This window comes from Miniopterus schreibersii (genome assembly GCF_964146895.1).
Source record: "Miniopterus schreibersii genome assembly, chromosome: 1".
Classification (NCBI taxonomy): Eukaryota; Metazoa; Chordata; class Mammalia; order Chiroptera; family Miniopteridae; genus Miniopterus; species Miniopterus schreibersii.
The window spans coordinates 164602048-164615734 of record NC_138101.1 but is presented as its reverse complement, the minus strand read 5'-3'; the positions used below and the strand labels follow the sequence as shown (position 1 = coordinate 164615734).

At 42.3% G+C, this 13687-nt stretch overlaps 1 protein-coding gene across 1 annotated transcript in view; it reads right to left on the bottom strand.

The window, feature by feature from the left end:
* PAQR5 (progestin and adipoQ receptor family member 5) overlaps window positions 1-13687 on the bottom strand; it is a 67072-nt gene that overhangs the window by 28942 nt on the left and 24443 nt on the right. Inside the window, exon 2 of the mRNA XM_081131850.1 lies at window positions 10097-10259. Coding sequence (XP_080987976.1) covers window positions 10097-10147 — 51 coding nt within the window. The 5' untranslated portion in view covers window positions 10148-10259. The remainder of the gene's footprint in view (window positions 1-10096; window positions 10260-13687) is intronic.

Here is a 13687-nt window from a genome sequence, read left to right as displayed (position 1 = left end):
CGGAGGAAGGGGCCAGGAGCCAAGGAATGCCGGTGGTGTCGGAGCTGGAAAAGGCGAGGAGACAGATTCTCCCCTAACGCCTCCATCACCCTGATTTTAGCCTAATGAGACCCATGCCAGACTTTTATCTTATAGTTCTGTAGGACAGACTTTGTGGTAATTTTTTATTGTAACAATAGAAGACTAACACAAGGTCAGAATGTGACCAAAAATCCAAAAGCAATCTTAGAGCTGGAAATGGCAGCACATGGTTTCAATTTCTTACTTCCTTTGGAGAACTGATGACTTCCTTTGGAACAATTCAAAGATCATGTAGGACAGTCTCTGAATCTTCTCCAATACAGCACATCTTGTTGAAATGCATGACAAACTTGACCATAAACTATTCTTAGCCACACAATGGGAATGCCAAATAAATGCCATTAAGAGAGAAAAAAATCAGCTATATAAAAATGGTGATCCATATGAAATTAAAAAATTTCTTTTAAATTATAATTATGCAACTTCATTACAATGTTTAAACTTGATATGTAAAATTTATAGTTCATTTCTGATTCTAAATACGGCTTTAAGAATATGTAGCAGAACTGAGCAGAGACTCGGCAGAAATTTCTTCCAAATGGAATTAATTAAAAACAAACAAAGACTCAATGACTCAAGAATAGTGGTGTAATTTGGCATCACTGTTAATAGAACACAAATTATGTGATAATGTTTATTACAACAATATAACTCATAATTTTGCTGAAACAAAAGCAAGAAAAATAAACTATGAAATAAACATGTAATAATTTATAAATTATGTGTGTTTTTACTTTATTACTCATCCAAACATCACTAATCCATCATTATAACATCCAGATGTGCAATAATAATTGAATTTAGCTGTCTTCAATATTTTGCTGACTTTAGCTTTATAAAAATCTGAACTTTACGCATTGTTTTTGTCATTATGAAGGGATATTGTCAAGGTAGAAATAGAACCGCTTTATATAACCATTTGCTAGCTTCATGTGTTTGCTGGCATCATTTGTAACTTTTATATGTTTAGACACATGGTCTGTGGCCTCTATCTGTTCTCCTGATTCAGATTCAGCACATGTTAGGGGCAGACCCTGTTTCATTTGATCATCCTGAGAGTACTGCAAGGCAGGGTCTGTCAACCTCACTTTACAGATGAGGAAACTAAAACTAAGTGAGATGCTGTTTCCAAGGCCCTAATTACCTTGTGGTGCAGTGGTTAGGATTTGGTGCTCTCAGCACTGCAGCCCCAGTTCAGTTCCAGTCAGAGCTGAACTTATGACTTGTTTGCTGCAGCCCCCCAGAAGAGGGGGAAAAACCCAAGGCACCGTTACTAGCAGAACCAAGATGCAACCCGCAGTCTGTTGCATTGCAAAATCTATGCTTGCTTCGCTGCATCCAGCCTAGTGGAACTTGGGATTGCTACAAACATTTTACGAAAATGTTTAAGTGTTTTCAAAGTTTTCCAGAAGGAAGAGATCTGTGGACCCAGAGTGATGAAAAAAGGACCTGGAAGGATGGCAGGGGAACTTCTGGTTCTGGCAAAATGATAACTGATTAGATGTCATAAAGGATCCCTCTGACTAAAACAATTCAGACGCTGGATGAAGTATGCACTATATGCTGGATAAATGTATCAGCAAGACAGCACAAAAGCAAGGTCACAAAGCTCCCAAACAAAAGGAAAACAGGAACCCTGTGAGGTAAGCTGCTTTCACATCAGAGATTCTGCTGTCAGACTTTGTAAATAAGAGATGAAACCCAAGCCCTGGCCAGTTTGGTTCAGTGGTTAGAGCGTTGGCCCACGGACTGAGGGGTCCCAGGTTTGATTCCGGCAAAGGGCACGTATCTTGGTTGCAGGCTTGATCCCTGGCCCTGGTCAGAATGGGTGGAGGGGGCAGGGAGTCGATGTGTCTATCTCACATTGATGTCTCTCTCTCCCTTCTACTCTCTCTGAAAAGCAATGGAAAAAAACATCCTCAGGTGAGGATTAAAAAAAGAAATAAAAAAAAGAAATGAAACCCAAGGTCCATTTCAGAGGCAGAGAATCTCATAGAAGACCTCACCAATAAGGAAGGCTAGGATTCCAGAGATAAGTGAATGCAAAATAAATCCCACCAGCCAGAAGGAGACAATAAGGAAAGTTGTCTCTCTGAAAAAAATCTCTCCCAAGAATTCAGAACCATCAGCTCATTTTCATATAGGTTTCCAATCCAAATTCATACACTACCTCCATGGTGAAAGAAATCTCAAGTGGAAAAATTACAGTGGTTACAAATGGAGGTCAAAGTTTTGTAGCTCCCTCAGGTAAGTAACAAAAGCAAATGAAAATTCTCTCTGAAAGATTTCTACTTTAATACAAGCATGCACACATCTGGAAACAAAACACCATGAATGAGAAACAGTAAAAACAGTAGGTGAAAGAAAGCTCAAAGAACAGATGATGAAATATAAAATAATTGTGCTCAATATGTTTAAAGAAAAAGCTTAAATATATGAATATGAAACAAACTGATTTTAAAAGAACCTAATAAGCTTTTAGAAATTAAAATAATTGAAATAAAAAGTCACTGAAGAATAAACAGCAGATTAGACCTAGCTGAAGAGAAAATTAGTCAACTGAAAGAAGATCCCATTAAGTATCCAGAATGCAGTCCAAAGAGATTAAGGGATAGAAAATATGAAAGAGCAAGGAAGAAACATGGAGAATATTTCTCCAGAAGAAAATACGATGGTCTTCTTTGTGGTATTTGAAGACACAACTGATAAAGTTCTAGAATTGTTGAAAGTCACCAGTCCTCAGATCCAAGAAGTTAAGTTAGGGATGGTAGAGACAGTTGGTGCTCACAAATATTCCATGCATTTTCCTATATTTTTCAGACTTTCTTGTAGTTTGGTTGGGGCCATATGGCTATTTCTGGTTATTGTTACTTTTAGGCCAGGGCCATTAAAAGCAGTAGGCTTTCTTGTAGCAGATATCACAACACACTCAGGAGGGAACTCTTCCCTCCTTCAGAACTGAGCCACTCATCCCTCCATGGCAATTGTTTTTGGCCAAAGGCTGCTGGCTTGACCATGTCATACTCTCTGCCCAAGGGCAGCACACACCCACTGATGTGTGATACAAAGTCCTGGCCTCCTTTTCCCGTTTGGGACAGGTCTGAAGGGCAAACTCCATTCCAGAGCATGTTGTGTGATCAGCTGAGGCTCTGATGCCACTTCTCCTTCTACCCAATCCCACTTCCCTCAATTCCTCACAGGTGGTGTTCCTGAGAACGCACCCTGATAAACTTCCTGCACACAAATCTTTGGTTTAGAGTCTGTTTCTGGGGAGCCCAACCTAAGACACTGTCATTTCTTCCCCTTCTGTGGCAAACCAGGAGGCCACATATTCCAGAGTGTGCAGCTACAAGATGGCAGATCTTCCATCTGCCTGGGTCCTCACTGTTCCCCACTGAGCGCTTAGTTATGTAAAATGAATGTGAAATAAACCTTTGCCATGTTAAGTCATTCAGCTATCCAGAGGAGTTTTTAAAATTTACTTTTTATTGTTGACAGTATTACAGCAGTCCCCCATTTCTCCCTCTCTGTCCCCCTCCACCCAGCTCCTGCCCCACCCCAGGCCTTCACCACACTATTGTCTGTGTCCAAGGGCTATGCACATATGCACATAAGTTCTTTGGTTAATCTCTTCCCGATGCCCCCCCACTCCCCTTCCCTCTGAGATCTGTCAGTCTGTCCCATGCATCCATGTCTCTGAACCTATTTTGTTGGTCAGGTTTTTTGTTCATTAGATTCCACATGAAATCATGTGATATTTGTCTTTCTCTGATTGGCTTATTTTGCTTAGCATAACAATCTCCAGGTCCATCCATACTGTCAAAAAGGGGAAGCTATCCTTTTTTATAGCTGCATAGTATTCCGTTGTGTAAATGTCCCTCAGCTTTTTTATCCACTCATCTACTGATGGGCACTTGGGCTGTTTCCAGATCTTAGCTATTGTAAATAAGGCTGCTACAAACATAGTGATGCATATATTCTTTCTGATTGATGATTTGGAATTCTTAGTATATATTCCCAGAAGTGGGATCACTGGGTCAAACGGCAGTTCCATTTTTAATTTTTTGAGGAACCTCCATACTGTTTTCCATAGTGGCTGCGCCAGTCTGCATTCCCACCAGCAGTGTACTAGGGCTCTGTTTTCCCCACATTCTCACCAGCATTTGCTGTTTATTGACTTATTGATGGCAGCCATTCTGGCAGGTTGAGGTGATATCTCATTGTAATTTTAACTTGCATTGTAGTTTCACTGTGATGTTGAGCATTTTTTCATATGTTTCTTAACCACCTGTATGTCCTCTTTGGAGGAGTGTCTATTCAGGTACTTTGCCCATTTTTTAATTTATCTGGAGGAATTTTTAAAGTCAGCATAGTCTAGTCCTTTCTGCCTAGTACAGTTACTCATGTTAAAATAGCTGGAGTAGCCACTAAACTAATACATATAGAGCATATTTCTAGGTAGAATTATAAAAGAAGTGGAGAAAATAGAATGTTAAAAGGAAAATAGAAAACAAGAATGTAAAACTCAATCCAAAGAGAGCAAAAAATGAAATAACTAAACAGAGAAAATAAGACAAATGGAAAGCACAGAAGATGATTGAAATAAATGCAAATATGTCAATACTTGTTATAAATATAAATAAACTAAACTGTCCAGTTAATAACAAATATTGTCAAACTAGATAAAATCAAACTGTGTCATTTACACGAAACACAATTAAATATAAGGACTATGAGGGATTGAGAGTCAAAGAAAGGAAAGAGAGAAGCCAGACAAATAACAAAAACAACAAAGCTGGAGTGGCTATATGACGACCAGATTCTAAGACAAAGCATTATGGGACAAAGAGAATCACTATGAAATAATAAGAAACTTACTTCACCAGAAAGATATAACAATTATAAACTTGGATATACTTAAAAAACACAGGCTCAAAATATATAAAGTAAAAATTTATCTAACCACAAGGAATAATTCACAAATCTACTACAATGGTGGAAAATTTTAACACATCTCAATTATGGTATATCAAGCTGAACAAAATTAGTAATAATATAAAAATATTTGACCTTATGGGACATACATGGAATACTGCCCCCAACAATTAGAGATTATACAGTATTTTCAGGTACACTTAGAAGACTTATGAAAATTGATTATGTGTTAGGCCATAAAGCCAGTCTGAAGAAATTTTAAGGATTGGAATAATACAGAGGGCATTCTCAGACGACAATCAGTTAAGTTAAATTGATAACATAAAAACTCCATTTTACATTTGGGAATTAAAAAAAGAAACACTTCTGCCCAGCCTGTGTGTCTCAGTGGTTGAATGTGATCCATGCGCCAGGAGGTCACCGGTTAGGGCACATGCCTGGGTTGAGGCTTGATCCCTAGTAGGGGGCATGCAGGAGGCAGCCCACCAATGTTTCTCTCTCATCATTGATGTTTCTCTCTTTCCCTATCCCTTCCTCTCCCAGAAATCAATAAAAACATATTTTAAAAATTTAAAAAATAAACACTTCTAAGCAATCCTAAGTCACATAAGAAATCAAAATGGAAATTAATTAGAATAGCAATGTGGGGTGTAGTTAAAACAATACTTAGAGGGCCCGGCCGGGCGTGGCTCAGCAATTGAGCATTGACCTAGGATCCAGGCGATCAGGGTTCGATTCCCGGTCAGGGCACATGCCCGGGTTGTGGGCTCGATCAATGACTCTCTCATCATTGATGTTTCTATCTCTCTCTCCCTCTCCTTTCCTCTCTCTGAAATCAATAAAGATATATTTTAAAAAAATACTTAAAGGGAAATAGATATACTTAATTGCTTACATTAGAAGGCAGTGATTACCCAGCCAGCATGGCTCAGTGGTTGAGCATCGGACCATGAACCAGGTGATCATGGTTCAATTCCCAGTCAGCACATGCCCGCTTTGCAGGATCGATCCCCAGTAGGGGACGTGCAGGATGCAGCTGATCAATGATTCTCTCTCATCATTGATGTTTCTCTCTCCCTCTCTCTTTCTCTCTCTGAAATCAATAAAAACATATATATTTTTTAAAAAGGCAGTGATTAACTTAAGAAGTTAGAGGAGGAACAGCAACAAAATAAACCCAAAGCAGAAAGAAAAGAAAATAACAACAGACACTGGAGATATAAAATACATAATAGAAGCTCCACTAAGCCCAAACTTGCCTCTTTTCAAATATTAAAAAATATAAACTGACAAGATTAATCAAGAAGAGAGAAAAACAAAAATCACATAATCATGTCAGTAGATACAGAAAAAGCATTTAACAGATCAAGTATCCTTTCATGATAAGAAAACACTCAAGAAAATAGGAATAGAACTTGTTCAACCCAATAAAGCCCATCTATGAAAACCCACGGCTAATATACTTCATTTTGTGTGTGTCTGAGTTTTGGTTTTTTCCCCTCTTAACCCTCGTTACCTTTTTCACCCAGCCGCCCAACCACCTGCTAACATACTTATTGATGGAAAATGAAAAGCTTTCCCCTTAAGATTAGGAACAAGAAAAGGATGTCTGCTCTCACGTCTATTCAATATCATAGTGGAGGCTCTAGCTAAGTCAACTTGACAAGGAAAAGAAATAAAAGGCATCTAGAATGGGAAGGAAGAAGCAAAACTATTTGTAGATGACATGATCTTACATTTAGGAAATCTTAAAGGATTCACTAAAAACTATTGGAACTAATAAATGAGTTTAGCAAGGTCAGCAAGATTGCAGGATATAAGATCAATATACAAAACTCAGTCTTGCTTCTGTATACAAGCAGTGAACAATCTAAAAATGAAGTTAAGGAAACAATTTTATTTACAACAGCATCAACAATTATAAAACACTTAGAAATAAATTTTAAAAATTATTTTAATGGTACAAGACTTGTACACTTAAAACTACAAACCATCACTGAAAGAAATTAAAGAAGACCTAAATAAATGCAAAGACAACCCATGTTCATGGATTTAAAGAGTTAATACTGTTAGGATGATAATGCTCCCCAAATTGATCAAGAGAGTCAATGCAATCCCTATCAAAATTCTAGCTGCCTTTTTCCTCTGTGTGTGCAGAAACTGACAAGCTGATCCTTAAATTCAAATGGAAATGCAAGGGAGCCTGAACAGCCAAAACAATCTTGAAAAAGAACAAAGTTGAAAGTCTCACATTTCCCAAAACTTATTACAAAGCTACATAATCAAGACAATGTGGTAACGGCATAAGAATGGACAAATAGATCAATGGAATAGAACTCAGAGTCCAGAAATAAGCCATTGCATTTACAGTCAATTGATTTTCAACAAAGGTACCAAGGCAATTTAATGAAGAACAGTCTTCCAACATATGGTGCCAGAACTACTTGATACTCATACAAAAAAGAAAAGAATTAAAGTTGGACTCTTTTCTCACACCACATGCAATAATTAACTTAAAAATGGATCATTAAAGAGATAAAACTCTTAGAAGAAAATATAGGAGTAAATCTTCATGACGTTGGATTAGCCAAAGGTTTCTCAGATATAACACCAAAAGCACAAGGAACAACGACAACAAAATAGATACTATCTAAATTTAAAATTTTTGTGCTTCAAAGGCTACCATCAATAAAATGAAGAGAAACATACAATGGGAGAAAATATTTGCAAGTCATATATCTCATAAGGGACTTGTATCCAGAACATATAAAGAATTTTTACAACTCAACAGTGATGAGAGAGTCATTGATTGGCTGCCTCCTGCATGCCCCCTTCTGGGGATCGAGCCTGCAACCTAGGCATGTGCCCTGTCGGGAATCGAACCGTGACCTCCTGGTTCATAAGTCTCCTGCCCACACACTCTGCAGATCCAAGTGGCCTGGAGGGCTTAGAGTTGATAATAATGATGACAGAATATTAGTTCACCATATGCCAGGCACTTCACGTGAGTTATCTCATTTAACCCTTACCAGGATCCCTGGAAGCGCCTACTATTATCATCCCATTTTACAGATGGGGAAACTGAGGTAGGCAGATGAAGTATCTTGCTCAAGGTCACTGGGCAGACTGTCTTGGGACCCACAGAGTCCACCAAAAGTAAGCTTAACATTTGTATGAAGTCTCCTATTTTAAATATTTATGCAAATTATATATTTTTCTCCTTAATATACTTGCACCTGTTTTAATACAAAAAAATGCCCCCCCCCACAAATTCTCCAGTAAAACTACCCTCCAGGTGGGGGAAGCCACTTGGTTTTCTCATCCGAGGCAGGAACCTTGGGCATGATGCTGGGAAGCCCAGTAGTGGATGTGGGAGCCCAAGGGAGGTTCTGATGTTGGTTCTCCGCCTCTGACTAGTGCGATTTTAATAAAAAGGACACCGTCATCTCCATCATTTACAAAAACTGAACAGAGAAGACACAGTCATCTTTTTAGCTTTCTGAGGTTTTCCGGTCCTCATCTTTGGAATCCAGCAGGTTACCCAAAGTATCCACTGAGACCACTCTCCACTTCTTTCCCATACTCACTCTGAACCCCACCTTGACCAAAACACCCAGGGAGATGTTCGACCAGGCACCCATGATCCCCATCCCAAGTCCCCACACCTTCCCTGAGGTTCCCCATCTCCAGGTCTTTGCTCACACCATTCCTCCCACCTGGAATGCTCTCTCCACCTCCAAAATCCATCTTAATGGCAGCCCCCTTCATTGGGCCGTCCCTCATCCCTTCCTCTAACCTGATGGAAGCCTCCTATGCCTCCTCTGAACCTATCTGTCCCTCTCTTGGGACACACTCTAGTCCACTTTCCAACAGAAGTGCTTATGCAATGGCAGGATTTATATGTGATTACTCTCTGAGCCCTGCACAGCCTAACGTCTTGCACATAGCAGGCAGTCAATAAAAATTTAACGAGTGAATAGAACAAAGAGTCACCTTGTATTCCCACTAATCACAGCCGCTAGGGCTCCGTGGGCAGAATCAACCACTGAAAGGCAGCTCCAGGAAGGTAAGTTTACAGCCCTGTGAGACTAGAGCCAGGAGCTCTGCTCAGCAGGGAGCCCAGCCTCATTTTGAATTTGTCTGCTACCCGCTGCATTCCTCATCTTTTCCCACCAAACAGCTCTGCATCATCTTCGATTTCCCTCGAGGTCGTCTTGCTGGAATCACCTAGCCTCGCCAGCTTTTAGGGAGAGCACCTGGCAGTGTATCTCCTCTTAAGCTTCCATTCATGCTACTGTGCTGCGGAGTGTTCTAAGTGCTTGGTGGTCAACCGAGTGCAAAGAGGCGCTCCCCTCCCTCTGTTCCACCCTCCAGATGAAAAGCCCCACCCTGAACTAACACTCCTCCAGTCAAAAAGCAAGAAAATTGGATACCCAAACCAGGATATCATGAAATGATGCTCTCTTTGCAAGGGAAGGAGGGCTTGCACCAGTTGGCCAGAGCACAGCTCACAAGAAGACCGGCCTCACCTAAGGCTTATTTAAAATGCAGACTGCCATGAGTCCCAGGTGTTCTGGGGTGACTGCCCTTGAGTTCCCAGGCCCAGGAGACCAGGGGCAGGGCTAAGGCCCACTCAACAACTTCTCACCACTTCGACCCCTGCCTGGCCTGGGCCTCCTACAAGTGATGGGGTCGACAGCAAAGCACATCTTGGGACGTCTTCACCTTTGGCCTGAATTCAAGCACCCATGGGAGGGTCCTAAAGAAAAACACCTCTACCCAGCTAGATGATGCTGGCTTCAACTCTTCAGCTGGAATCTTTAGTGTCAATGACTTTACTTCAGGATAAAATACAGATGTCACAGGGAAGGGCTATATCACAGTTTTGAGAGCATTTCCATGGCCAGGTTTGGTGTAAGTGAAGGAACAGGTACCTCTCGTCCCCTGGGGAGTCTGGGAGGAGTCTTTGAAGACAGTGGGCCTGTACAGAGCAGACTGGTTGAAGACAGAGCCGTCGCCTGTTGCAGAGGCCACATCCTGGTCACCACCTGGAACTCAACCATTGGAGGAGAGCACCTACCTGGGGCATCTGGTCTATGCTGAACAGCCTGGGGAGCTTCAAGCTCAGCATCTTGAAGCCGGGTTGGGAAGGCCAGTGAGTGGCAGCCGCTGTCACCAGGCCTCACTCAAAGATCGCACATGGCCTGGGAAGTCTCTGGCCAGCAGGTGTTGGGGCTGCTTCCCTGAAAAAGGAGCGTGAAGAAACCCAGTCAGTCTCATCAGAACTCCAGCTGCATCAAGACTTTCAGATTGTTTATGGGACATACTTTACTTGCAAAATAATCAGGCTTTCTCAGAACCAACAGCCAAACTCTCAGACTGCTGAGTCATTCCAAGAGCGCTGGAGAGAAGCGATTAAATCATACCATGGGCGATCATTAAATTGTAGAGCTGGAAAGGGCCGCAGAGGTCACCCAATTCCCTCACGTTGCCCATGAGGGTCAAAGGGGTGGAGTAACTTCTGCAATGTTGCACAGCTAGGGGAGGGCCGGGACTGCTCGCTTTCCACTGTACCACGTGCCACCCTCAGGCAGATGGTGTGATTCCAAGTCTGCAGCCACCCTTGGGCAAAAGAGGACCAAGAGCCAAGCTCCCAATCACCCAAAGAGAAGCAGCTCTTCCAGAAGGCTGACCAGGGTGCGTGTGCCCTGAGACACGAAAGAACCAGGCAAGGCAAATCCATCACACTTGTTGGAGACAGAACAACTCGGACTAACAAGGTTGTTTAAATGCAGGATTAAGACTGCTTAACAGCTGTGATTAATGTGAACTAAAGAAAACCAAGTCCTCAGGGTAGGCCTAAGAAACAGAAAAATACAAGCTGGGTTTAGTAAAGAAAGAGCAGAGCTCAGAATGTACCATACATAGTCAACGCCTCCTCTACCCGTTATTACTGGGCCAAAATCTGCCGCCTCCTTAGCGTCCCCCATAGGGGTTCTGTTGCTGTGTCTGAAGGCCCGAAGGCAGTGCCTGTGCCTCTCCTGTGGAACGAGCCACTTCTGTCTGCAGGGAAAGCTACCTGCCGAGGCCTAGTTCCCCACTGTTGGAGACGACCCTTAGGATGCTTGGAAACTCAGGTGTGCCTAGCTCATCCAGGGCCTTCATTAAATACTTATTTAATTCTGTTAAAGCAATGCTGTTCCTCCCCTGAACTTACAGTGTGTTTTGGCTTTTGTGGTTTGTTTATACTTTTGCTTCATATTACAGCTCTTTACGTTCTATGTGTCATCTGGAACTACATAGCAAGATTTATTGTATTTATGTTTCATTGTCATAAATTTGCTTTTTTAAAAACACTGATATAAGCACTACTCACAATAGTCAAAAGGTGGAAACAATACACATGTCCATCAGCAAAAGGATAAACATTTTGTTTATTTGTTATTTTGTTTAATTTTATATTTTACAGGCAGGAAAACTGAGGTATCCAAAAGTTAGGAGGCTTGCCCCCATTATACATGACTTGCACCTGAACTCCAGCCTGGGTGCAGCCAGGGTCAAATGCCCACCTCAGCAAAATTACAAACAACTTTCAAATAGCTCACTGTGAATTAAAACCGTGATTATCATGTCCATTAATGCAGTGTTTTCCAAACTGCGGGTCACAACCTGTCCGTGGATCATAAAATCGATTTAGTGGGTCATGACTAGCATTTAAAAATAGAATAGTATGGGAGATAATAGAACACAATATCAGTGTGTTGCCTAGAATAAAGATAAGTATTGCTCTGCTATATTATATATGTTAAATTATATATGTTTGTTATGTTATGCATGCCAATATTTGTGTACTGGGTTATAACAAAAGGTATTTCTTACGGAAGGTCACAGTCAAAAAAGTTTGAAAAATGTGCTAATGTTACAGAACACTTGTACTGATTACAAGGAGCTATGGCTTTTAAAAATTTCATCTACAGTCACACACACCATGTCTATGGAGTTTGGGAGACCAACGCTTCCAGATATCTAGACAGAAGAATGGCTGGCCAAGAAGCTCCTCCTAACAGCCCTTGGCATGTTGTAAAAAGCACCCTGACCACCTGAGCTTGGAAAATGTTCTAACAGTGGAAGCCCAGCTCCTCAGAAGCCTCCTGATGAGGTGTGACGGGGGGAGGCACATGGGACTTGGGACCTAGGGTAGCCAAGGTCAGGTCTCCCCTGTACAGTCTCCTAGATATGACCTTGGCTGGGCTGAGTAATTCTCCCTGACTCATCACTGTCATCTGTAAAATAAGGATATTAATATCTACCTGGTGAGAGCTGTAAGGAGTTAAAAAAAAAAATGGATGAAAACATACTTATTACTACAAATTCTAAATAAATAGCAGTTGTGTTACTACTGCTTCTAATAGTAGTGCTGCTACTACTACTATAAATAGCAACACACTCAGGAGAGTGGCCCATCAGCTGCAACAACTCCCAGGATGGGGGTTTGTAACCTGAGGCCAATAAAATTATAGATAAAATTGTGCATGTGCACGTGTGTGCTTGTGTGGACATGAACATGCATGTTTGTGTCACTGGGGTCAGGGTCATGGCCTTCAGTGTTGTCCCAATGAGCTAGAAAGGTTCAGGACCATTAGCCCCCTTTTAGTCCAGGAGTCACTGGGCCCGCTCTGAGTGGCGGGAAACAGGTGGACTCTCTGGGTCGTGTCTACCAGTCGGTAAATGAGAACAGTGTTCCTTTGCAGAAACCCGTTCCTGCACCCATTGCCCCACCCTGGAAACTGGCCCCGGGTCTGGGGAAGGCATGCCCTCAGTAGGAGTGCTCTGGAGAGAGTCGAATGTGCAGGCCACACTGGCCTGGCCCTCTAAGAGGAATGTCCACACCCAGAGTAACCAGCCCAGCCCCACCCACGGGGACAGTGAGAGTAGCTCTCACTGCAGACCCAGCTGTCCCCAGTGCTGGCCTGGGAAGGCAGGCCAGGGGGACCCGGCAGGCACTGTCAGCCAGCTACTGAGTGGGGACACTGCCAGCACCACTACCACTGTGTGCCACCCAGAGTGAGCCAGGCTGGAGGAACAGCTGCTCCCAACCCCATCTCTGAAACTCCTGGGAATCTCCCCACTCTGGCCAGGCCTCAGGACTGTCCTCCACTCTTGAATATCTTCTCACTGTCCACTCTCTGGCTGCCTTCCAGGCTGAGCCCTCCCAGAAGGAGCCTTCCCCGTTCCACCTTCCTCCTCTCTCCTTTCCCTGAGCACCTCCAGACACAGTGAGAAGGTGGCTATCCCCGACTCTGGGTTAGGCAGATCTGGGTTCCAGTCCAGGCTTCTCCACGCACCAGCTGGAAGCCTTGAGCATGCTGCTGAACTTTCTCAGCCTTGGTCTCATCCCTAACTCATAAGCTGCATGGGTGAATTAAAATGATGTACACCGGCTTGCCTCACCTCAGTAAACAGCAGTTGTTATTACTTTGGTTACATATGCTCTGATTCTTTTAGGTGTGGTTGTTTTGGTGACCACAATTTAGATTTTTTGAAGAAGGGCCTAGATCTGCTTTTATATAATAGAAGACACAATAAAAACTTGCTGACTGTTCTACTCAGAGGCAGCCCATTGGTTCATTTGTCCATCCATCCATCCATCCATCCCTTCATCCATCCATCC